The 25,756-nt window shown below is 40.2% G+C and overlaps 1 protein-coding gene across 2 annotated transcripts in view; it reads right to left on the bottom strand.

The window, feature by feature from the left end:
• Positions 1–1,685: 1,685 nt before the first annotated feature.
• The window catches only part of fndc3a (fibronectin type III domain containing 3A), a 51,854-nt gene continuing 27,783 nt past the window's right edge, over positions 1,686–25,756 (bottom strand). Inside the window, exons 5-27 of one of the 2 annotated variants that reach the window (XM_038693455.1) lie at positions 25,519–25,595; positions 25,161–25,407; positions 21,344–21,646; positions 18,684–18,742; positions 17,331–17,497; positions 17,178–17,237; positions 16,949–17,087; positions 16,215–16,268; positions 15,979–16,103; positions 15,624–15,798; positions 15,026–15,112; positions 12,217–12,355; positions 11,508–11,576; positions 11,240–11,358; positions 10,032–10,137; positions 9,630–9,805; positions 9,346–9,459; positions 9,111–9,260; positions 7,912–8,258; positions 6,849–7,061; positions 6,411–6,577; positions 5,396–5,520; positions 1,686–4,159 (exon numbers count right to left, since the gene is read on the bottom strand). In XM_038693455.1, coding sequence (XP_038549383.1) covers positions 3,836–4,159; positions 5,396–5,520; positions 6,411–6,577; positions 6,849–7,061; positions 7,912–8,258; positions 9,111–9,260; positions 9,346–9,459; positions 9,630–9,805; positions 10,032–10,137; positions 11,240–11,358; positions 11,508–11,576; positions 12,217–12,355; positions 15,026–15,112; positions 15,624–15,798; positions 15,979–16,103; positions 16,215–16,268; positions 16,949–17,087; positions 17,178–17,237; positions 17,331–17,497; positions 18,684–18,742; positions 21,344–21,646; positions 25,161–25,407; positions 25,519–25,595 — 3,542 coding nt within the window. In that variant the 3' untranslated portion in view covers positions 1,686–3,835. The remainder of the gene's footprint in view (positions 4,160–5,395; positions 5,521–6,410; positions 6,578–6,848; positions 7,062–7,911; positions 8,259–9,110; positions 9,261–9,345; positions 9,460–9,629; positions 9,806–10,031; positions 10,138–11,239; positions 11,359–11,507; positions 11,577–12,216; positions 12,356–15,025; positions 15,113–15,623; positions 15,799–15,978; positions 16,104–16,214; positions 16,269–16,948; positions 17,088–17,177; positions 17,238–17,330; positions 17,498–18,683; positions 18,743–21,343; positions 21,647–25,160; positions 25,408–25,518; positions 25,596–25,756) is intronic. The other variant, XM_038693454.1, reaches the window with a different exon arrangement.

Genomic DNA, 25,756 nt, shown 5'->3' with positions numbered 1-25,756 from the left:
GATCCACAGGCGGATGCACCACTCGCACCTCAGAGGGGCAGCAGGAACAGCTCCTCCGTCAATTTTTACTCCTGTCAAAGCATCCCGACAGGAAAAACTGTTTTGCCCATCTTTTGGCTTGTTTTTTGTAGAAGGGTTTCCAGACCGCAACGAGTAAGCCCCCTTTCACCATCATTAATCATGGCTCTCTTGATTACACCACTTGTGCTTGTGCAGTCAACAGGAACTCTTATACATCATTTCAGAAGCTTTCAGTTGACACTGCCTCTCTTTCTCACACACACACACACACACACACACACAAAATACTGTGAGGTGTAGCCGCAGTGCTGAATTCTGAAGTCATTACAAAATAAAGATCAGACAGAAGAATCCCTGATTTTTTATTTTTCAATCGGTAGTTGATCATATTCTTCTAAATGCTTTGGACATTTTCTTGTCAGATGTTTTCTTGACAGACCTTTTCGTGACAGAATGAAAGAGAAGAGATCCTCCAGATTTTGAATCATCTGTGTTTTACTCTTGATTTAGGGTAATGTTGTTGCAACCACCTGCCTTAATAATTATCTGTAAAAACACAATAATGGTAGTCTGGCAATGTAGACGTTCTTAATAAAAGTAAAGCAGATTACAGGGTTAGTCCTTTTGTTTACTTTCAGTCTAAAGTCTCTACGCACTGACACATTGGTGCCATAATGTGGAGCCCATCTGATTTGAGTTGGTAAAGGTTTTTGTTTTAATATTGAACTAAAATATAGTCAATATACAGTAGATTTGAGTCCCTTTACATGCATTTCCTATAGCTGTTTCTTGGTCATAGTCACGAAAATATTTAAGAAATATTGCAACAGGAAATGACATGTTATGACTTCTGAGGAGCTTTAGTGTTTTAGTTATTTAGCTATACTTGTAAGTCTTATCTATTTTTTTGTAGGGGGATAATTTAAACGTTCCCAGACTTATGTAGGAATATGCTCTCTCAGCCAAATTATATAATTGTATGATGTAAGAAATACAGTATGAAAATAATGGACAAGGCAAAAGCCCACCATGGCACAGGGTATCCTTGTTAATTATTTTCTATATACATACACCCCAGAGTGCATTATTACACTTACACAACTTATACCATGGCCACCACCATCACATATACTGTGGTCCCCATTTCAGTTGGTTTCTGTCAGTTAAACCATGGTTAGGCCTGTTTCACAAGATAGGTTAGCGAGTATCAGCGGAGGAAAATACCATTGCTATCAATTAGGGCTGCATCTAACCATTATTTTAATAACTAAATAATCTGAGTTATTTTTTGATTAATTGAAAGCCATCAGAAATTTGTGAAAAATGTCAATCACAGTTTCTCAGAGCCTGAGGCATCTTCAAACATTGTTTGTCCAAAACCACAAGAATTTTTAATTTACAATGATAAAAAGACAGAAAAGCCCCAAATCCTCACATTTGGGAAGCGGAAAGCAGTGAATTTTGATGAATTACCTCAATAAAGACGATTAACTTTCTGTTATTAACGTAGAGAAGTGGTTAAACTGTTGATTGGAACAATATTTAAAGTTTCCTATGATACAATTTTAACAGAAATTTGGCAGCCAATCAGGAATAAGTTTTTTCATGCCAATATTCTATTTGAGTAATCCAAAGACAAATATATACCCAAACTTCAAACATGATTAAGAATTATAAATCTTTTATTGTGCATGGATCCTTTGTAGATATCATGGCTATACAGATACACTTTAAATACATATCTATGATTATACATTTTTCCCATAACGAACATTTTAAAGTGATATGTCTGGTAGTATGTATAGTATAACAAATTTTCATTTTGGAATGTACGGTGTATGAGGTAACTGCAAACATTAAAATTACATAAAAATGGTCTCTATTTTTGTGCATATTTTACTCATTTTTGTAGCATTTTGTTAATCTCCCCATCCAAAGGCAATAAACCTAGAGTGAAGAGGTGTTAAAATGGCACACATTGCAATTGCTATCAAAAATAGGAATTTGAATTCTTTAAATGACAAAGAGAAGACATTTGCAGAATGTCTGAAAGACCAAATCATGTAATTATCCAAGACGTTTTGCAAGGTACCTGTATTTCATTTTTACAGTTGCAACAGCAGTTGTCTGCCCAAAACCAAACAACACTAGACCCTACAGCCAGATTACCACTGAAAACTCAGCGTAAGCAATCTGTTACGAATACTTAACACACAGAGAGAAAAGGCAAATTTAGATTCACAGGAAGTACATGATATAACACATTTTGTATCTGCCATTTGCGTTCCATGATTCATGAGTACTCAGGATTTGTTATTTTCTCTGGAGAGTATTAACTTATATTACCTTCAATATTATAAAAAAATATACTTCACACATGTATGACCCGACAAAAAAAATCAAAATAAATCACAAGTAATTCATATAACTACTTTCAATTTCTCTCTCTATTACGTGTGTTTACTAACATCAAATAAATGTTGCAAAAATAAAAGTAAATAAAACACATTTTAGTGTTTTCTAACACTAAAAGAAAAACATCAAACTTGAGAAATTAAGAAAATTCTCCCGAGATTTTTTTCCTCTCCAATTAAGGCCTCTGAAACAACTGGTACATAATTTTTTTCCTCTGTTTTTTTTTTCTTTTTTTTTTGCTGAGATAGATCAGCTGTTTCAGTGACACATTATGTGGTACTACAACTTTTAAAACACCCAAAAACACAAGTAGGGCTTGCACAATCTCAAAGTGTGTTCTATAAAATGCATCACAAGACCAAGACGCAGTCAGTCAAGGTTTTCTTTCACTAAAGGTGCAAAATCAATTACTGGGGAAAAACAAAATAACAAAACATACAGGTAAGCATACATTTTTTTGTGCTGAACAACAATATTTCAGAGTAAAGCAGCAGTATAACTATATGATAGTAAAAATAATTATAATTCACTGTTAGTTTGGTTTTTGTTTGTTTTCTAACTTTATACTAAGCTTTTTTTCTCAAACTTACAGGTCCTTGTGTCTTCACTGTACAAAAATATACTAACATTTCTCCAGTCATTTTTGCATCCTTAAACATTCTGAACATCAAAAAGGTTGGAAAGTGCTAAATGAGCGTTCTATATTGTGAACAAGACTTTTATTTCCATTTATTCTCTCACTAGAACCCTTAAACTCCAGCGGGGGGTTAAATCCCTTCATCTGGCCCTGAAGCCCTCCCAGCTGTGTACCTCTGTGGCACTAACTACATACAGTATACACATCTGGACACACACCCCCCCACTGTGCAAACACTGGCCCACCAGGTCCCAGGATGAAATAGCACATAGGCTAATGACACACCTACATACTATTTTTGGAACACATCTATCAAAAACAGTTTCATACTGGACACATAAATGGAAATATAAATAATGATTATTTCTATGTACACACACATAATCAACAACTACTTGACTGAAAGCGCCACTTCCCCAAAACAAACCATATCCCTGCTCTTTCTGAGTTCCTTTTGGGCAGGAAGCTGATCATGATGGAACAGAAAACTGAACTGATCAACAAATACTACAAAGTTAGGGCGGGGTGACAAAGGCAGGAGATCCAGGAAGGTTATCACAGCAAAATTAGATGTTACATCCTAAATTTGTAACTGCTATTAAGCTCTCACTCACCAGCCCTCCCCCTTCTGCCCCCCACTGTGACTAATGTGATTACTCTGTTGACAAAGGAAAAAAATAAGTACAAAATGAAAAATACAAAGCAACAGAGAGAGGGGGGAAGAATAAAGCTATAACCCTGCAGCTGGGTGGCACAAACCGCTCATTTAATGACAAAGTACTGAATGACAAAAGCGATGAGGATGGCGATTACGGCGAAAACCATGAGGAGGAGGAAAGCGCATTGCTCGTCCGTCAGACTCCGTCTGGCTCGGTTGGACTCCATGCCAGCCCTGGACCCCGAGCTGGCCGCACCACCGCCCACTGCCACCTCATTCCGCTGGGGGGAGAGGGTCACTGTGGGGCTGTAAGGGCCACTCAGCTCAGGGGCGTCCTGGCACTGCCTGATAGCACACACCCGGAAACGGTAGTCACTGTTGGGCTGCAGGTTCTGGACATGGAAGGATGTGGCAGAGCCTTTGTAAGCCTGTGAACAGGAGGGAAGAGGAGAATTGTCATTAAAAACAGAAAGAGAAAGTTTTTTTTTTTTTTTCTTAGCTGCAGAAATACATTACTTCTGTCTTTTTATCTTATATTTCCTTGCATTTCATCACTATGTTTATGATAATATATCACTGAGGGAAGTAATTTTCAGTAAATTCAGCTTCTTGAATCTTCTAGAATCTTTTTGCCTGAACCGAATGAGAAATATTAGTGAATTAGGTTGCTTTCTTGAATTGTATTGAACTTGTAATGGACAATAAAGCTAACAAAATCCTTCCTCTCTTACTGCTTCTGACCAACTGGATGAAGTTGCCTCTCAGCTCTTTCAAGTCAAAATCAATTATATATCCCTCTTTCAGCTTTGACTGTTTTTTCATTTTAAAGACTTTACAGACTACTTTCAGATTTTTTAGTTTGATGAAGTGGGAAGCCATCAGCTTTAGCTGTCTGCACAAGTTTTTAGAGAGCGTTGTGAACCTGATCTGTTGTGTTGCTAGAATGAAACTTTTGATTCTCTTTACTGAGTGACCTAAGTTTTCATCTCAAATGTAAAAGTCTAAAATTGAATTCAACACATTCCCCATTTTCTTGTTTATAAATTGGAAAAGTAAAGAAAAAAAAAAACATTAGAGACAAAGGCTATTGGAGGAGTGTACGAGCAGTTTTATATTGGGCTCAAACCAACAGTATAACAATTATTGAACTGTCTATGATTCACAAGCCAAACTACACTAGTTTCGTTATCACTAAAGCTCATATCTTTTGCAAATATTAGCTTTCTTAAAAATGGGATTTCGAGTCTAGGCCACTGAGACTGACAATAAGAATGGCAACAAATTCATGTGGTTTGGCAACCACAAATGTCAACTCCCTGATTCAATTACCATGTATGATGTGGTGAGATTAGCATATCCATGCAGTGGCCATTACTCCATGTTAACGTGGCTGGAGGCCACTGAGAGGGATGAATGTGCTGGCAGGAGCTAGACACCTGTGATACCTCATGGATCAATGATCTTTGCATAATGGGCGATTTAAAGCCAGCGGTGACTAATACAGGATGCTGCAATGGCCACAGTGAAAACATTAAGGCTCTGGATCCATCTGTATCCTGATCTGTATAAAAAGGCTGCTGTGATGAATGGCAGGTCATCCGCAGGTAAGGACACTACATACAAAGAGGGAGTACTAAACCTTCAAACAACAACAACGTCAGTACCTGTTTAAACTCAGAGTTTCCCATCATGCACTGCAAGGTGTAGATGATCGGGTCCCCCTTCATAGGTGGCAGGGCCTCCCATGTGACTTCGCAGGAGTTGTCATCCAGACGCTCCACTTTAGGGGCTAGAGGGTGGAGGAAGAGAGTGCAGATATAATTAAAAGGTACAGTGACTGGTTGGCAATATCTGCAAAACTGAATTTCTGCCACTGAATATCAAATTAAAAACAAGAGATCAACCAGTATGATCAAGAAAAAGGATTTCTAATGAGGGGAATTACAAACATACATGACACTGACCTATAATCCAAAACACAAGAAAACTGAACTTCCATTTATTTAAGGTTCTCTGTGAAGGGCAGTGCCACATTGCTGCCAATGAGATGTGTGAAAACCTACTTTGAGAAAAAATACCAACACTATTTGGTTTGATATCGGTGTAATCTACAAAACTACATGTAACTTTTTCGCAGTAGGTAGGTAGCATTTTGAGCAAAGAAAAAAAATAAGCAGTTGTTTTCTACTGGTGCCTTGATAATCATGAAAAAATACAGTGCAAAGGAAGATTGTAATATTTTCTGGCGTTTGAAATTGTTAGTGAATTCAAATAGTTAATGGTTAAGAGTCTACTTCACTGTGTGGGGAGACACACAGTGTTAAGTAACACTGACAAACTGGCACATGACTGCCTGATTCTAAAGAGGTGCCGCATTGAGAATAAAACCCACGTCCTCATTACTGACTTCAATGCGTAGGATCAAAAGAGGCTTTGCAGAGGCTGGTTGAAACCAGACCACAGTGCTGAGCACCCCGACTCATGATGACAGCCGACAAGCGAATCTCGGGCCGCTGGATTGTAATCAAATGCAAGTTGAACTTGGGTCAACGGAGGTTAAAAGCTGAGCACACTGGTTGTCTTTATGTCAACAGTGAGTGTTTCTAAAGTTAATAAGAGCTGATCCACATAGATAGAGTGAGAAAGAAGGAAAAAGGAAAGAAAGGGCTGCCACTATACCTTTCACAGGGGCTGGAGGAGAGCGTGGGGTGGTGAATGTGTAAACATTGGAGAAGGGCCCTTCGCCCGCCTCATTAAAGGCCTGGATGCGGAACGTATAAGAGGTAGACTCATTAAGCCTCTGGACTTTGTGTGTGTGGCATGGTCCTTTATACAAGGTTATAAATCTGCAATGACAGGAACATGAAAAAAAGAGAGACAGAAAGGATTTAATGAGCAGAAGGGTAAAGATGACAAAAAGCAAACGAGAATACAGTGGCATAAAGCAGATCAGTTCCTGTCTCCTTATAAAGGCTCTCTGTCTGGTGCAATATTTTCTATGTACCCCATCCTCCTCAATACAGTTATCTGAAGCTTTTGCTCAAACACCAGTCTCCTCTCTTATCGTTTTATCTCTTGTTAGGTCACTTCCCTTCGCCTGACTAATGGGCCACTGACCTGCCGCTCTTGTCCCCCATCTGCAGCTGATACTGTAGGGCGTCTGAGGTGGCAGCTTTGGCTGGGCCATCGCCCCACTTGAGCCTGAGGGTCTGGTGGCTGAAGGCGGTGCACTCCAGGCGGGGCGGCTGCGGGGGCAGGGGCTTCGTCTTCAGCTTAAAGGTGTGACTAAAGGGGCCTGTTCCCAGGCTGTTCAGGGCTTGAATTCGGAGCCTGAGGAAGAAGAGAGATGTCGATATCAGAGAGCTGCAAGTACTGAGCTGATCTAAGCACTACTACTGACTTCCAAAACAGTATTAACATGTTTTCTATCTCATCAGTTGGTGTTCAGTTCTCCAAGTAGTCATTTTATGTTGTTACAGCTCAGTATCTGGTTCTGACACAATGACCAAAAAGCTGAAAGTCAACACTTTAATTGAGCAGCAGTCTTTGTTTCATTACAAAGCCAATGTGTAGAACCAAAACACAGGGAAAAAAACACTGTCCTACAGCTTCCAGACAGCCACAGTTCTGTGTTGGCTTGACAGCATATAATTAAAATAGTACAAAACCTATCCCTGTGTGGATGATATTTCAGATAAATAATAAGATTTTCTTAAAATATTCATCCATGAAGGGCATTTTAATTACTTAGACTGTGTATAACGTGAGTTTCCTGTATAAAAAACACCTATTTTATAATCCTGGATCACAGACAAATACAGGCCACCAGTCTGATACTAGCTGAGCCATGATAGGTTTGTGAAAACAAAAAGTTTGGGGTCAGGTCTGGACAACTCACAACTGTATTCTAAACAGCTGCCAGGGATGTCCAGAAAAACCTGGATTTCCAAGTGTAACTAATTATATTTGCTTCAGTTGTCCCATTTGGCATCCTTTGGTACAAAGCATCACAGGCAGAGAGTTAATATACGAGTGTGGTGTCTGTGTGTAATTGATTTGTCTCACATTCTATGACTTGTGAGCGCTGAGATCTAACAGTTTCAAATCTATTAGCTCTTCTTGACATCTGAAAGCTACAAATTTGTGTAGTACAAGTGTAATGCAATGGGGAAGCACCAACCTGTAGCTGGTGTCAGGCTGCAGATGCTGGATGATGTGTTTGTTGACAGGGCCCACAACAATGGGCTGGCGCTCTCCAAGGTCAATCAGGTAAGATGTGATCTCAGAACCATGATCACACGGGGGGTCCCAGGAAATACCCAGGCAGGTGGACGGAGAGAAAAGTGGTGGTGGCTGGGAATCTCTATCCTCATCTTCCTCATCTTCATCTGCGTCCACTGGAGTCTCGTACCTTTGTAGCTCGGACTCCTTCAGCGCGTAGATGTTGCTGATGGCTGCAGGCACGGAGCAGGGCGTCTGGCACAAAACTGCCTCGCTGAAGGGTCCCACGCCAGCCACATTCACAGCCTGCACAACAGCAAGACCCAGGAGAAAACTAATTACAACAAGTGTAACATCCATGTTTGACCACAAGGTGGAGATCCAATGTAAACATCAGAGACACAGTCTACCCTGCTTCTATATAAGCTTGTTCATCATGATGATGTACTGCAACTACTGAACCAAATGTAATTAAGACATAATTAGTGGTTATGAAGCTATTAATGTAGCAGACATTCGTTAACCAATCATTACAGGCAAGAACACACAATCAACCTCTGCCCTATAACATAGCAAATCCTAAAAACCAACCATCTTCTGCTACACAATAAATTACTTAATAAAAAAATAAGTTCACAAATGTTCTCCAAATCATTGCCAATCAACTAACCCCACAAAGGAATCTTCAAAATTTGACAAGCCTTAGACTATTGTAGTAAAATTTTCATAAATATCATCCAAAACACAGCTGCATCCTGTTGACATGATGAAATTTACCATGTCGGCAACATTTTTGGACAATTACGAACACAATTACTGAGGTGTGACATACGGATTTATAAGAAATGTATTTCCTACACATGATGGATAAATTTCTGCAAATCAACCTACTTGAAGCTAAAACCTGTGCCTTAACTGACAGGACAAGTTAGGCGGGACTGCTCCAGATTTCATCTTTCAAGATGTTTCCTACACACTAGTATAAATCCACACAGTTCAAGTGAGGGCTTCACAAACATTGTCATAGCTTTGTGGGCTTCAACCCGTAAACGTGTGCATGAGGTGTTTATTCATTGTAAGGTGAGATCAGATTAAATTTTTAGGGTGTTTATTTTAACAGTGGGAACAGATGGAAATCTGTATTTTTTAAGTGCTCACCTGTACTCGGCAGAAGTAGTTGGTTGCAGGCAGCAGCCCCTTCATTTCATGGCTGAGCCCTTGTCCACTGTAACAGACCTGCATGCTGCCCTCAGCAGCTCCCCACTCTAGACGAAACTCTGTCACCGGAGCTCCGTTGCAAGGAGGGGCCTATGAGACAAACACCATTGAGAATTCCCATCAGCACTTAAACTGATGACGAAGTTTACTAATAATGTTCTATGTGGGTTTTTACCTCCCAGCTCACAACAACACAGCTGGGGGATTTGCATGTAGTGGAAGGAGCCTTGCACTGCTCAGGGGCCCCGGGGCCAGTTGTAACTTCACAGCGCTCCGAAAGAGATCCAAACTAACCGTAGAAAAGAACAAAAAATATATGTATAATGTATTTTATACAAGTGAAAAATTTCAGATTAGGCTTTTACAAATATTTTCAATGAGAGAGGGTTGAAAGCATGTAGAGAAAAACACAATCCCTTCTCCCGTTATTGACTGATCAGTTTTGACAGTCTTTCTCACCCCAGCCTTGTTCGCTGCCTTGAGCCGGAAACTGTAGGTTTTGCCAGGCATTAAGCCTCCCACAGAGCAGTCCAGCTCTGGACCCTGGTAAACCTCCCAGCTCTCCTCAGACTGCGGCCCACTCACTTCTACACTGTAGCAGGACACTGGGCTGCCTCCATCTACCTGAGGGGGACCTAGGAAATACATGCAACTAGTGTTTATAAATCAATATACTTTAAAAAAGGTTTTCAACAGAAAAATAATACAGTTTATACACAAAGATAAAACTACAAACAACAAAATAACACAACCTGCAAAATCAAAGCTCACTGCTCTGAGGTAGTTCACTAGACAAATAAATACATCAACAGAAGCTAGAATACATCCCACACAGATCTGAGTTGGAGAGGAATGACTCACCCCAGCGCAGTTGCACCTCCCTGGCTTTGGGCTTGCCCACCAGCCGAGGGGGCTGGCAGGGCCCTGGGGGCACTGCGGGAGTCTGGACCTGCAGGGTCTCCGACAGCTTGCAAGGGAAGATAACACACCAGTTAAGACCCAGAAAACAAAAACTAATTGACAATCTCACCCCCCTTCTCTGTTTCACACAACACAAACACACTGGATACAGTCATTTTCACCAGCTTATCAGATTGATTAAGGCTACAATAGAGCAAAAAAGGAGACAAGTGTGAATGCATCTCTCAAAGGTACAGCAACATACAGAGAAATATGCTGTACTCCTTACAACGCCATGGATTAAGTTAGACGGAGTGAAAAAATAGGTATTTTTCAGACTCTCAACTTCTGTGACAAAAGGCAAACATGTGAGTGTTATGTCACATTGTGCTGCACCAAAAGGCAGGATCTCACCACCATGAGTCATGTTTCTTTACAAGCTCCATCATGAATAAATGCATGCACTAACAGCTGATGAAGAAATTAATGAAGACGGTCTGTGAACTGAACTAATTAAGAAAAACATCCTCTGACACATGCAGGGAGGGTTAATCGATTAGCGGGCTTTGTCTTGTACTTACACACCAGCAATCATAGTCTAATATCCCAACATAGAACACTGACTGAATGACAATTTTCAATTAAAGCTCACCGTAAATGGAGTGAATATTTAGAATTATTCATGTAAAAATCATCAGGTCAACCATAGGATGTGGTGAGATTCATTGCTGCCTGCTCTAACAATAACAGTATATGTAACAGGTGAGAAATTTTTCAATAATATGAGAGCCAATAGAAAAACAGTGCACAACAATCAGGTTTTATACTGTATAGCTACATTGTTGTGTGGACTGTAGCAGCCAATACAGTGAGAGTCCTTGTTTACATATCGGATGTAATGGAGTGATCCTGCATTGTAATTTTAAGTCCATTTCAAATTAGATAAAATATGTGTAGGTAATAAAATCTGTATTACATGTCACTGTATTCTACTTTTGGTACTTTGGTACTTGCATTTAAAAAAAAAAACCAGGTGCAATTTTGTGAACCCTTATACCTGCGATCAACTAAAATTGTAAGTGATCAGCAAAGTCATAAAATACCTGTGGCAAAACACAAGGTCGCGTGCGCGACTGTGTGTGCACGTGTGCTGATGCTGAATGACTCACCGGGCTCTGCCCCCCCTCGCTCATGCAGTAAACTCGCATCTGGTAGGAGCAGCCGGGCTTTAAGCCTTCACACACGTGCTCCATAGCTGGCCCTGCGTACACCAGCTCCCATGACAAACCTAAGTACAAACACATTGCAAATACATTTAACATTTTATTATTATTATTTCAATAAAGTAATTTTTTCAATGTCACATCATTTCCACTTCATCTGAAATTATTTTTTTTATTTTATCTTATATATTTATTATCACCATTTGCAACTTACCACTTAAGCCCTCAGACAGCTCCACAACATATTTTGTGACTTCTGCTCCACCATTATCTTTCGGGGGCTCTAAATGGCAAAACAAACAAACAAGAAAATCACTATCAAACTGCACTAACCAATTTTTTTAACTACACTGCCACCAATGTCAGCAAGCTTAGTTTTCCCTATGCTATGTCTGGAAATCTACTTGAGAACGGATTCATTCTGGTAAAATGTGTAGTGAAGCAAGTCAACAAACTCTTACACTTAAGGAGTGGCTTAATAATAGAGGAACTTGCTGCATCTGAAATCTCGAAGAGCTTATTAATAATTAATATAAGTAAGAAATGTAAATGTAGATGAGGCATGAATTGTAAATGATGTGTTTTTCACCCCTCAAATTTCTTCAGAAACTCAATTTGGTGTTTTCAAAGCTACAGACATGGGGTTTTTTTCCATTTTGAAAACTGAAAAGTACAGCAGTGAGTGATGTGTTTGTCCAGTGAGGTGTAGGAAGGATTCATGCTGATGTCTGAATAATGGAGAGAACTGTCAGTCATTTACTGTACAGACTGCTTCGAATGTCATCTGTCTCAAGATTCATCTATGGTCAGACAGAGCTCAATGGGAATAAGTGAAATTGCAAACTGGCCCTTCCAGGCTGTCAACTAAATGCAAGACTGAAGGATTTTGATAAGGGAAAGGGCAATTGGTAGGAAAGGCTCACCCCAGGCCATCTTGAAGCTGTTGGGCAGGACTCTTCCTCTGATGACAGGCCTGCAGGGACTGCTGGGTCTGTCTGGGTTCGTAATGAACGCCACCACCTGGCTAGGGTTACTCTTGCCTTCTGAGTTGTATGCCGCCACCTGGAGGAAGTGCGTGATTACAGGCAGTGAGGAGACATATTATTCTTGTCAGAATATTGGCTTCTGTTTGCATAGTCAGTCAATGAGGACAAGTGTACAAAGGTCATTATGTTTCCTGATAACAAGCACTGACTCAGAGAAGGGTAATAGAGGGATCTAAGAGAGTGAGCATAACACACTCTGCCTGCAACTAAAATGGCCACAGACAAATACCACATTATCAAAAGGCTTCAACTCGTTACATCAACAGATACATTTCAACTAAACAATTTAGACACCACAAGCATTCAAAAAACAAAGCAATAAGCTTTGCTGGCATTTTCATTTCAGTGTTGCACATCTGCAATAATATGAAATTCTCTGTGAGCCTGCTGAGTACAGCTCATCCATATACTATACCAAAACAAACCAGCACAGCAGCCAGCCTCCTCTCACACTGCGCAGCTGGATAATTGGAAATGAGGGAAGGAGTCCTGAAAATGCCTAATGAACATTTCACTTGGGCATAAGGTAGTTTGTTTGGGTAGTATAATACCTTTCTGTCAGTATCATGTTCATCAGGCAGGTCTTATTCTATATTTTTGTTATTGCCAACAATAAAAAATATCAAAAGAAACAATGCATTAGACAGTCAGTACTTTTCCTACCCTGTCTGTAGCACTCAAGCACCCAAACCTATGGGTTCCTACTGAAGACAGACATCCTTAAAGAAGGTTATAAATATATAGTTACATTTTTTAAAGGGTTAAGAAATGTGTTAAAACAGCTAGTCTCTGTAGTTTGTACAATTAATTGTACAAATGTAAATGTATAGTTGTCATAGTCATAGTTGTGTCCTTGCTTGGTTTATTTTGTGTACTCAGCTTCAGCATCTGTGTCTAGCTTGCAGTTTATGCTGAAAAATGGCGACACCAAGGAACAAGCTTCCTTTGGTTTGTTTTATTTGTTTGAGACAGCGAGCGAGACAAACAGCGGTGGATGAGCGACCTAGACAGTGAATGACGAGAGGGAGCCTTGGTAGCGAGGGAGCCCTGGTTGCAATAAAGATGGTGAATCAGAGAAATCTTATTTTCTGATTGTTTCACAGCGGTTAAAGTCTACAGCACAAGCAAACAAGCCCACACACCGCAGAACAGTCCTGCAGCTAATCGCAGCAATGCCTGATTTGGTCTGAATTCAGCCTAATTCATATGCAGATGCAACACAGGCCTTCAATTCACTGTAGATAATTTATCAATGCCTTAACTTAACACATAATCTGCCACAATGACTATTTTCAATGTGGCATATTCACATCTAGTTCATCCCTTGACCAGCTCTCTTTTTATTCTATCCAAAGCTACGAGAACTTTTCAAACATCATCTATGATACAGTGACCCAGAGGAAACGCTGCTGTTGAATGCATCTAATACTCATGACTGTCTACAACGAGGACATTCAACTTTGAGATTTTACACACATATCTTTGTTTGGCAGGAAAGTGTGTTAGATACTTGTTTAGCTCATGTTTATTTACATGTCCCCGCTGGTTCTGACGCACCGAATGTAACTACAGACAAGCAGCTCGCAGATATACTTAGAATACGTTAACCACTGTAGTTTAATCGCTCATTAATGTTGGCGCTCTTCCACTGATAAACATGGCATTGGCTAGCTTTTGTGGCTAATCTAATTTTGCAAGGGCAGCAATAGCTGCTGTAAGCAATGTTAGAGTATATTAGAAGTGATTAACAAGGGAGAAAGAGCCACACTGTTTCAGAAATAAATCTACTATCAAGTCTGTCAGCAGTGTAGCCTCCAACACCCAACTACTGTAACAATAAACATACTGCTGTAACCTGGGAGGAAACTGGGAGAGGCCAAAGAAGACCGGGAGGGTTAGCAAGTATGATCATGAATGTTTTCAGGTGAGGAGAAGTTATGAGGGCTATTTTTTATTCTTATTTATGTTGTGTATTTCACATGACAAATGACTAACTCACTGTGATCACATACTCTCCTCCTTTGTTTGTTCTGCATACTCTGGTAGACAGTTTTGTGGTGCCACGGTGTTGTTAACAGCGGAGTTGCAGAGGGCCCTCTGGTGGGCAAACTATGCAACACCGATGACATGAGTGAAGGATCTGTCTCTCCGTTTCTTTTTTAATATTCATAAATCGGCTGTGTAAACACTGATACCGATTTATCTGCACTTAGCTCATATCGGCTGATAATATCTGCACAGCGATAAATCAGTCGGACTTTAATACAAGTACAGTTGATTTATCATTCAATGTCAAACATTCAAGAGAGCAACAATTTAGAAGAGAATGTCAGGATGAGAGAGTGGAGAAACGAGGGAAAGAGTGAGAGACAAAAGGAAATGCAGTGACATGGACAGAAAAAGTCTGTCACTAAAGTCAGTCCCATTACTGCCAGCCAAAAAGCCACCGTGGCTCAAACACTGCTTGACTAGCTTCTCACTGGGGCCCCCCACATGAGATGAGCAGTGGAGTCCTCCGGTCTGTCAGTTGCCCACTGCCCTGCTGGAAGAATCTTGGATGAGTCACAGGGCCACTATGGGCCTAGGCACCCTCCCTGTTTTAAGTCAGTCCCCACCACAAATTCACACTCCGCTGCTGCCTTGTGGATCACCAGCTTTGACTGCAAACATCACAGGGCTCCCTTACCCTAAACTTATACTTGGTACTCCTGTGGAGATTCCTGACGGTGCAGGAGAGCTCGTCACCATCGTAGCTTGGCTGGAAGCCATATCCCTGGGACAAGGACAAATGACAAAGGGAGAAAGAAACAACCAGGTGAGCAATGACTTACAAGACAACCATTGTAGCGCAGAAAACAAAGTGGTCTGCAGGAGACAAAACAGCTACAGGGGATAGGGGAACTTTTTTGTGTCTTCCCTGGCAGGCACGATGTCTGCACGTAGCTGTTCAAGGTGATACCGGCAGAGGTGACAGTAGCTATGAATTTTAAGTTATTTTACAGCAAAAGTGTTAATATTACTGATTTGAATTGTGAAAACTGTAACTGTACTTTGTTTATGGTGTACATATTTCATGCTGTCTGAATATTATGTCAAAGAGATGCACTTGGCAATACTGCCCTCAAATAAGTAATGACTCTAAGTAATGGCAACTGCACCTTACATAGAAGGGAAACAATATGTATAACATTTTAGTAATTTAGCCTTTAGTTGCAGATATTGCTGAGTCATTTATTAACAACCAGTTGATTTCTTTATTCCAAAAGAGACTGTGAGAGACATACCGAGCCTTCCTCCTCCATCTCCAAAATATAGTAGATGTCATCCTCCTTTGGAGAGCTAGCGGGCCTCTGCCACTTCACACACAGCCAGGTCACCCCCGTCATCTCCAGCTCTGGAGGGAAGGGTGGCAATGGCACACTGCATGAGGTGAACAGGTCCACCACTTCACTGAACTCGCTGGGAAGGGCAGAGAGAGACAGAGGATGGGAGAGAATGGGAGAAGGAGACAGGAGAGACAGAGTGAGGGACACACATGCGCACAGAGATGGAGACAGTGAATGGAAGAAACAGTAACATAAAAATGGACAACAGGGAGGGTGCCATCCAGGAATTAATCTAGCTCGTCATGGTGCCTACCTTACACCCATGTCATTTTTGGCTGCAAGGCGGAAGGAGTATCTTGAAGCTGGTGAAAGCTTGGTCACTCTGTACTGCTTGTGAGGTCCATAGTAGCACTGTTCATAAATTCCAGTGCCCTTCCCCTTCAGAGAACAAAGTCTTTAGTTTTAAGAACAAGTAACTCAAATCTCAGTTTCACATAAAACACGGGAGGGCAGTGCAGTGTTCAACATTTTGTGACTAATAAAAATTACCTCATCCCATTGAAGAATAAAGTTTTGGATTTTGGAACCGTTGTCACATGGAGCCTGTAGATAAGCCATACATAGTTTGGTTATTATAGTCAGATACATATATAAAATACACTAATAGATACACCAATGCCCACTTGTTTGACTTTTTATGCATACAAAGTGAAAACGATAATACAGTATTTACAGTAAGCTCCACTATCCTTCATTCAAAATCTAGTGCTAAACATTTCCTATAATTGCCATTAATTACAAAGAATACTAATAACAAATAAGGTGCATCCAGGTGTACACACTTTTCTAAGTAATTCAGTGAAGTTTTCACTACTAGCAACTGAGCAACTTTAATGAAGCCACTTTAATGAAGCCATAGAATATACCAAGGTAACATACTGGAGGCAATCTCAGCAACAAGGAGAGTTTGGGGATTTTAACGGAATGACCTTTTAGTCGTTTACCAATTTCTCCTACTGTGAGGCTACTTAAGATGAAAAATCTATATGTGGCAGGTATCACACACAAAACCTGTGTTAAATGTGCTATGGCTACCACTTCAACAAAATTCATTATAACTCAGTTATTATTATTATTATATGCAAATAAGACAATTTTCTAAATTTTTGGTTAATCTATGTTTCACATTTTTTATAAATCTGTGCTTTCTTTCACATAGATGCTTTTATTACTTGTCCTCCACCCTTAAATCCCAACTCCATCAATCGTCCTACTGTTTTTACCTTCCACTGGAGTACAAGCGTGTTCTTGGTCCCGCTGGCCTTCCTGGGAGGATTTGGAGGATCCGGCTCAGAGCTTAGAGTGGTGAAGCTCACAGCCTCCGACGGACTTCCGTGTAAACAGTTGCAAATGGCCAGGACCCTGAGGAAAGGAGAACAAATTGGTTACAAAATGTCTGTCTGTGCATTAACACAGTAGTTAAAACAAAAGCAGGTTGAGGGTTATACCAACCTGACATGATAGTCAGTTGCTGGTCGAAGGTCTTCTAAAGTAGCACTTAGTTCTTCACCACTGCAAAGAAAAACAAACAAACAAAAAACATCTTTAGTGCGGTTTAAAATAACTGTCTATAAAGCCTTATAGCATCTTGCTGCTAGTGCTTACCAGTACATGCTCTTGTACTTCCCATCTTTGCCGCTAAATGAGATTGAGACCTCATAACTGAGGGGCTCTAGGGGGCTGCAATCATCCTCCACACCGCTTTTCTCACTCTCTGGCCTGGTGGGTGCACTCCAGGTCACTACTGCTCCTCTGGCCTGTATGTCTGACACCTATCGCGTGAAAGTGTCAAGGGTCAGTATCAAGTCCATACAACACCATCAACCCAAGAAATGGTCAATCTTGTAGTGCTCTAAACACAGCACCCGCCAAATCTCACATACAGTCACTGTTCCAAGTCCAATGAGGGTCACATCCAGAAAGAAGTCCTGTACCATCTTTTCAAGTAATTTATCATAAGGAAATATTTGATTCTTCCATTTCCACAACCAACACCAAAATCACATTGCTTTGTAGAGTAAAGGACAGAGGGATCAAAATATCCAAGCTGATGCCATTTTGGGGATGGATTTTCATCACTTGGCAGGGATGTGCTACGCAACCCTAAGATTTTTCATGCTGTTTTGGGGAGGTTTAAAAATAGCCTGAGCTACACTGCAGGTACTACACTACCAAGTGCATATGTGGAAGAACTCAATCAGGTCAACTCTACACTTCTTCCTTCCCTCTGTCCTTGGGGGCCAACCTTACTCCTTTCCTCCCCACAGTTAGCAAAGATGGAGAAAAAAAAAAGAACACACTTTCCATTGATGCTGAACCTTCTCTGTATTAGACATCTTCCCATAACTTTATCCATTATCTTTCCATTAGACTTCTTTTGCTGTTTTTACCAGGAGTTCAGACCTTAGAGACATCTTATATGGAGGTCAAAAAAATTCTGTTTCTAGTTCTACTGATTCCCTTCCAGCTGCTGTTAGAACAGCTCTTTATGTATCCATATTGCTGTTGATCAGCCCAGCACCATTAAACCAGGATCTTTCAAAGGTTATTGCAAAGAATAAAATAATGTTTTGCATATATCTATATTTACATCTGATTATTTCCTAAATTCTAACATGTAATTATATATTATAAGCCACCACCCAGCATAGGACCATGAGGATGTGAGAGTTTGGCTGTTTAATTAAAAACCTCAAACCTTTTAGTAACTGCTAGCAGTTGTTTGGTGGCACATTTGGGAATACAAATTCCCACATTGATGCTAGTCAGCAGGACTCCTTTCACAAGATATCAGCAAGAATTCACCACAGATGTTAATAGAATGTTTAATGACGCAACACATTTGCATCATTATGAGTTTTCATGAACACAGCGCTAATAGTCACATAAAATCATAAAAAACCTGTATAAATTAGAAAAAGAAAAAGATGTAATAAGATGGCAGAGGTGAATACTAACCACTGGTTTACTGATGGCACTCAATAGTGCTTGCAGGGCTTGAGCTTCCTCATCCAGCTCTGAGGAGAGAAATAATTAAGGCATGTGACAAATACTGTTTTAGTTTTAATATAAATAGGTAATTCTGACTGCAATTTTTTCTGCTGTATTTGAGCGCACTGTAATATATATTTAACTATTGTAACATTTCTGAACATCATGTATGTGTGCTTCTTGACAATGTAGTAATGGGTGTAACTTGGCACGATCTACCCAATATATTATCTGGTGGTATAACTACCTTTTGCATGCTGAACTATTGCTGGGAATATTTCAATGCATCTACAATGACTAGTGGCTGAAAATAAGAGGCATTTGTTCAAATTCAAAGATGTGAATTTGATTTTTAAATTCACCATTAGGCTACAGATCAACATTCAGAATAAGGAGGTTTAGGAAAAAGTAATGGTAAGAATTTTGTTAGGAAAGTTGCGTCAACAGACATGAATCCAATACACTGCGGCAAGAAGAAATTATGACATTTCCAAGTTCACAAACTAGTTTGCTTTGTGTGCTTGTATGCCAACTTCTAACAGAATGCAACAACTCCATCCCCTTTCTCTCTACAATTTAATTTTTTTAAGTTAAAAAATAAATGATAATACTCATTTAGCTACTCTTTCAGCATGCCTTAAGGACATAAACACCTGAGTGACTTACAATTTTCTGTTGTCCTCTGATCTACTTTAGAGGTGTGGACATTTCTCGATTCTAAGACGCATCGCAATGTGGATGTGGAAGATTCCGCATTGATGCAGTGACTGAATGTAATCGTGAGATTGCAGCCTACGCAAAATTATAACCTACTAACGGAGATTGTTGATTTTCCGACGTAACATTGCAAAAAAAGATTAGAAAAAGAAAATTAGTCCATGCTCCCAAAAAGCAGGGTTACTTGTGGTTCCTAGAGTTCCAAAAATTAGAATGGGAGCCAGAGCCTTCAAGCTATCAAGCTCCTCTCTGGTGGAATCAGGTTCCAGTTTGGGTTTGGGAGGCAAGGCCTTGATTTTTGATAAAGCTTGTAGTTAGGACTGGCTGAACCATCCCTTAGTTATGCTGCTACAGGCCTTGACTGCTGGTGACTTCCTATGATGTACCGAGTTCCTCTCTTTCTCCATCTGTATAGATTCTTATCCCCTTAAAGAATGTTACTAACTCGAACATCTTCTCTCTCCCATAGATTTGTGCCGTCTCGTCTCTTCTTCCGTCACCTTCTGCAGGTGTTTCTGTAGGCTTGAAGGATGTCAAGGTATTAGGAAATCCCAAAGGTATGATGTTAAATACCGTCAAAAACAGCTGTTTCTGGTGGATCAATTACATTGGGTCTTAGATTGTTTATTTTCTGTGAGCTTGGTTCGGATTTGAGTGGGTATGTTTGCTCGTAACTCGTAACATTAGTGGCACTTCACATTGCCGCTTTTAATAATCGTCACCATCTCCCTGTGGGACGAATGAACGCTTATTTCTTTGACTGTCTCTCAATCTCATCTCCCCTGTGTCACACAGGCTGTGTGTGCATCTCACTGACTGAGTCGAGTCGCAATGCACAGATTTGACTGGCTGAGTAGCGTCATTTGACATGATTCTGAGCCGCTGGTGCCGTAAAGAAAGAAGAAAGAAATGCTGCGCTGGTTAAAACAGAAAACCCTGGAATTCTACAATGACTTCTAACACCAGCATCTCAACTTTATGGGATTTTTTGTTTTGTTGTTTTTACACAAATACTGTCATATACCGTATACCATGGTGAAATGTCAGGAAGGTATGAAAAATAGATACCACCCAAGCCTACTCCGAAGCTGTAGAGTCTGGATCTATGATTGCAAGCCAACTACACTGCCCCCATGTTCCTGCTCAAAACCGGCTGCTACAATTATTATTTGTCTTCTTCTTGTTGTTATTGTTATCATTATTGGTACTATTTTTTAAATTAATATTAATATTATTTCCACTGTCATTACCATTACTTCACATCTCTATGTGGAACTGTGCTACTGAATGATCTACTTCCTCCTGCTTACGTTCTCAATGGAGTTTGTCACTAATTGCTTGCTCATGGTGGGAATTGTTTGGTTTTTGTAAATAATTTTATAAAAGGTACGGTCTAGACCTGCTTCATATTAAAAGTGCCTTGAGATAACTTCTGTTATGATTTGGTGCTATATAAATAAAATTTAATTTAATGCCATTACATTTTAGTGGTAGACTGCTCATATTTCAGAATCAGAAGAATCAGAAGGAGCTTTATTGCCAAGTAGTGTTTTACACATACGAGGAATTTGCTGTGGTGATAAGGTTCTACACATAGTGTTCCTAGATTTCAGCAATCTTCTTTAAGTCATAAGGTGAAATAATTTTTTCCTTCATTTTAAAAACTGACAGTAATTCCTTATTATTCACTGGTATTGCCAAGTAGCAGTGTTAAACTCCATGATTAATGAGCAGCCAGAGTTCATGTAATCAAGAATAATGTTGGCCGCGGTGCTGATCCCTCACTGCCACCAGCTGCTGCAGCTAATGATGCACTATTCTCAGCGCCTAAACACAACAAACATCTAGAAAATGCTATGTGTCAGCCCAATTGTAAACATCGACAAACCTCTACCCTTTAACCTCCTTACCTCCTGATTCTCCATTTTTCCCTCTGCTTGTCTGCATTTCAGAGCTGACCACTGCGTGGCTGAGCTGCCCCTGATCCACTTCCAGCCCTTTCCCACCGACGCCATTGTGAATGTCCACTGTCGGGGGGCTGCTGCAAGTCTTCTGTGGAGAAGGGGGAGGGCTGTCCTTCACCTGCCCTCCTCCTCCTCCGCCTCCCTGACGCTCCTTCAGTTTCTTTTGCAGCCGCTCGTAGGTTTTGCTAGTTCTGTCGTCTCTGTGAACAAACGGGGGGCGTCCATGTTGGGAGTGAGAATCTGTAGAGACTGAAGGAACAAAAAGGCAACACTTGTTAGTTTGTACAGATGGCAGCACGCATGACAGCACGCATGTTTATCTAGTGTGATTACTGAATGATTGGAGTGGAAGTTTTAGTTTTGCCATTAATTTAGTTTTGATTCTTCATATCCATGCAGATTGCAAAATAGATCTATTTGCGTGGAGCTATTCTGATTGCTCTCCCTGATATATTGTTTCTTCTAAGAAGCCTACTCATATTTTGCTTAGGCCTAAATTAATGGCCATACCTAGGCGTTTGTGAGGCGTCGATCAGTGGAATAACTCCATTAAATGGAGCTGTGGAATTTCCTCACCGGTGACGGGAGAGGGATTTTAGATTTGAGCGGGAACAAACTTGCTCTGCTTTGTTGGGCCATGCATTACATTGCTTCTTATGGATTTTTACTCCTTCACGAAGTTGATTGCAACATCACTGGCTACTTCGGGGGACGTAAAGTTGCACATCGTTGCAGAATGGCTTTTTTAACAGCAGCCTTTCTCCTGCTGATCGCGGTGGATTACACAGGAAATGAAAAGAAGTTCACTCTCAGGTATGGACATACTTCCACATTTCATCTGAAGGAACCTCCTTGGACATAAATCTTACTGTGAAACTGTACCACTCATCCCTAGTGACTACTGACTCTGTTCCATCAGATTATAAGGACTGCTTTGTTACCCTAAATCACATTTTAGTTACTAATGCCTATAATGACTCTCGATGTACGCAAAAAAGGCAGTGCCTTGTTCTTATTTTACTGTTAATCTCAGGAAATATAAATCCTAATCCTGGACCCAACATTAACAGTCTTAGTACTCCTGAAAATTTTAAATCCAGGAAGGGTCTCAGTTTTATTCACTTAAATGTTTGTAGTTTATTACCAAAAATGGTCTTGGTCAGGACATGGGCTATTCAAACACATGCAGATGTCCTAGTAATTTCTGAAACCTGGCTTAAACAAATCTACCTTAGATAAGGACATTGTGATTAATGGCTATAGAGTTCTGTTGTGATCTTCTAAAGAAGGGGGTGGTGTTGCAATTTATGTTCAGACTAAATGTAACACCAGGATCTTATTTTCTAAATCTACTGTTAAACAGTTTGAGATCTTAGCATTAAACCTTGAAATAGCCAAAGGTCAGCATTTTATTGTTATTGGCTGTTACAGACCCCTTTCTGCTGTACCAAATATGATGGAATTTGTCTGCAGTGACATTGTTTTGGTTGGAGATTTGAATTGGGACTGGTTATCCTCTGTGTCAGATGATTTTAAAAATCACTGTAATGGTTTAAATCTTACACAGATAATAAATAGTCCCACTAGACCTAATACCAAAAATCCTAACAAATTTACTCTTATTGACCTGTTTTTGACGGACAAACTTCATAAATATTCAAATGTAGGTATGTTTGCTAACGATTTAAGTGATCACTGTGTCACTGCAGCAGTAAGAAATACAAAACTCCCTAAGACTAAACCTAGAAAAATCTTTAAACAAAATTTGAAGCACTTCTGTGAGCAAGCATTTTTGCATGATTTGTCTTACTTTGACTGGGATAGAATTGCACTTATTGACAATGTGGAGCTAGCTTGGAAATATTTTTATGATGGTTTTATTAGGATTGTTGACAAGCATGCTCCCTTCCAGAGGTTAAGAGTAAAGGGACACGATAAAGCATCTGGGACAGATTCAGACTGGCTCAGTTTTAGACAGCTGCGCAATCGCGGCACCTTTTTTATTAAAAAGGCAAAATCAGATTTTTATCTAGCAACTACCACAGAAAGCCTAAACAATCCCCGGAAATTCTGGAAAACATTGGTTGGTGATCAGTTAGAGGACTTTTTGGTTTCCAACCATATTTTGTCTGACTTACAGTCTGGGTTTTGAAGGCAGCACAGTACTACTACTGCTACAATGAAGGTCATTAATAACATTATTGAAGCAACTGAAGCAAGAACACCCGAGTAGCTCTTTTTAGCTGCGTTTCGACCAAAGGAACTATACCCCGGAACTAGGAACCTTTGGAGGAACTCAATGCGTTCCCACCAGAGGGACCAGGGTCTAAATGTAGTTCTGGGGTCTTCATTTTACCCCCTAAAAAGTACCAGGTACTTTGGTGGGGTGGGGCTTGCCTTGCAGTGAATTTCTGAATGGGCGAGTAGAGACAGACCTGATTCCTGCAGCTGACCTGCAGCTCTTGTCGCTGGAAATGTTTTAACAACCTCCCAAACTGTCGCAATTTTATTTTTGTGTTGTTTTATCTGTGCTGGAGTTCTTTTAAGAACTTTATGGCTTTATCCAGTTTGTTATTAAATTTTATTTACTATTTATATTAATTACTTTGGTCAAGACATCCCACAGGCTCATTTCCATTTTTATGCTGATGATATTGTTATTTATTGTAAGGCTGCCACTTTACATCAAGCTTTTTCTTATTTACAATCTGCTTTTAACCTTGTTCAGGTACAACTGTATCAGCTTAAGCTAGTTTTGAATGTTGAGAAAACTAAGTCTCTGGACAGTCTTCAAAGTATTTTTACTATACATGGTGAGCAGATTGAACAAGTCCAATTTTACAAATATTTGGTTATATTAATTGATGATCAGCTCTCTTTTAAATCACACATTGATAAACTGGTACAAAAGCTCAAACTAAAAATAGGATTTTATTTTAGAAACAAAGCCTGTTTTTCATGGAAATCCAGGAGGAGATTGGTTGCTGCAACCTTTCTCACTGCACTTGATTACAGTGACCTGCTCTATAGAAATGCGCCTGGCCGATGTTTATCTTTGTTGGAAACTGTCTACCACAGTGCATTGATCTTTGCACTTATACGTCATGCAACATCAGTTCCCATAATTTGCGCTCCGGTAACTTGTATTTGTTATCTGTACCTACAGTCTGTACAGAGCTCAGTAAGAAGGCCTTTAGTTATTCTGCCCGATCCACCTGGAACACATTGCAGACTGATTGTAGTTGCGAAATCTGATCTCTTTTGGTGAATTTAAACACCGCATGAAAGACTTGGAAGTAGATGCTATAAACTGCTGTCACTGCTTTTAAAATAATTAAATCCTTTAAACTATGTATGTATAAATTGTACTTTTAAGTAGTCTAATGTTGTTTGTTTATGTATCATAAGGGTCTTGTTAAACGTTCTTTGGTGTTGCGCGTGTGCTTGGTGTTCGTATTTGTAACTGTGCACTGTCAATATGCTATTTTGGCCAGGTCTCTCTAGAAAAAGAGGTTTTAAATCTCAGTGAGATCATCCGGTTAAATAAAAAATAAATAATAACAGAAAGGAGTATAAAAAAAGAACTGTCTGGCAGGCAGAGAAGCAGGTCATAAATGACAAAGGGCATACTAACAAACAGGGCGGTAGAGTGGTATATCCCCTAAGATTAAGAAAGTGAGAGACAGGTCTACTCAGGCCTTGATTGTGTAAGTCAAGTGCGCAAATGAAGTGCGCAACCCAGTCACTGTTGGCTCCTACTCACCCTGCTCTGAGTAGATATGAGCTGGATGGTATTGGGAGATGTACTGAGAGCTCATGTCGCCCACGCCCCCCGCCATGCCAGTGTACAGGTGGGGTGGAGGGGGCATCATGGCAGGGTGTGGGATGAAGGCAGGCAAGTGGGCATGGGGTGGAGGTGGAGGGTGGTGGAGAGGGGAATGGCCCCCTGGGTGGAACTCTGGTTGCTGAGGTAAAACCAGAACCCGCCGCACTCCATTCTCTTCTATGATCTAAGAGGAAACAAACAACAGCACGGAAAGCAGATATCAACACTGCTCTTTCACAAGTCTGACAAGAGGTCAATGAGAAACAATGCACTGGAAATAGTATAGAAGGAATACCTGTGAAACGTATCCAGGAGGCACATAGATTGGAGGCACTGAACCATTTGGAGACATCATGGGAACCTGAGCAGGACCTGTGAAGCAGGACAGAGCAAGATCAAACACTTTCCCTCAGGGCAAACAGCTGTTTCATCTGTGGTAAATGTGTTGAGGGTGTTTGAGTTTTACAAAAGGCTAAAATTTCAACCCCACTCTGACACACACACAAATGCATAAACAGAGCTATTTTTGAATC

Source organism: Micropterus salmoides, unplaced genomic scaffold, assembly GCF_014851395.1.
Source record: "Micropterus salmoides isolate LMB-PRFRI ecotype aquatic unplaced genomic scaffold, ASM1485139v1 Ms_hic_scaffold_3, whole genome shotgun sequence".
In the NCBI taxonomy this organism is placed as follows: Eukaryota; Metazoa; Chordata; class Actinopteri; order Centrarchiformes; family Centrarchidae; genus Micropterus; species Micropterus salmoides.
This window is presented reverse-complemented; position numbering and strand designations above follow the sequence as displayed.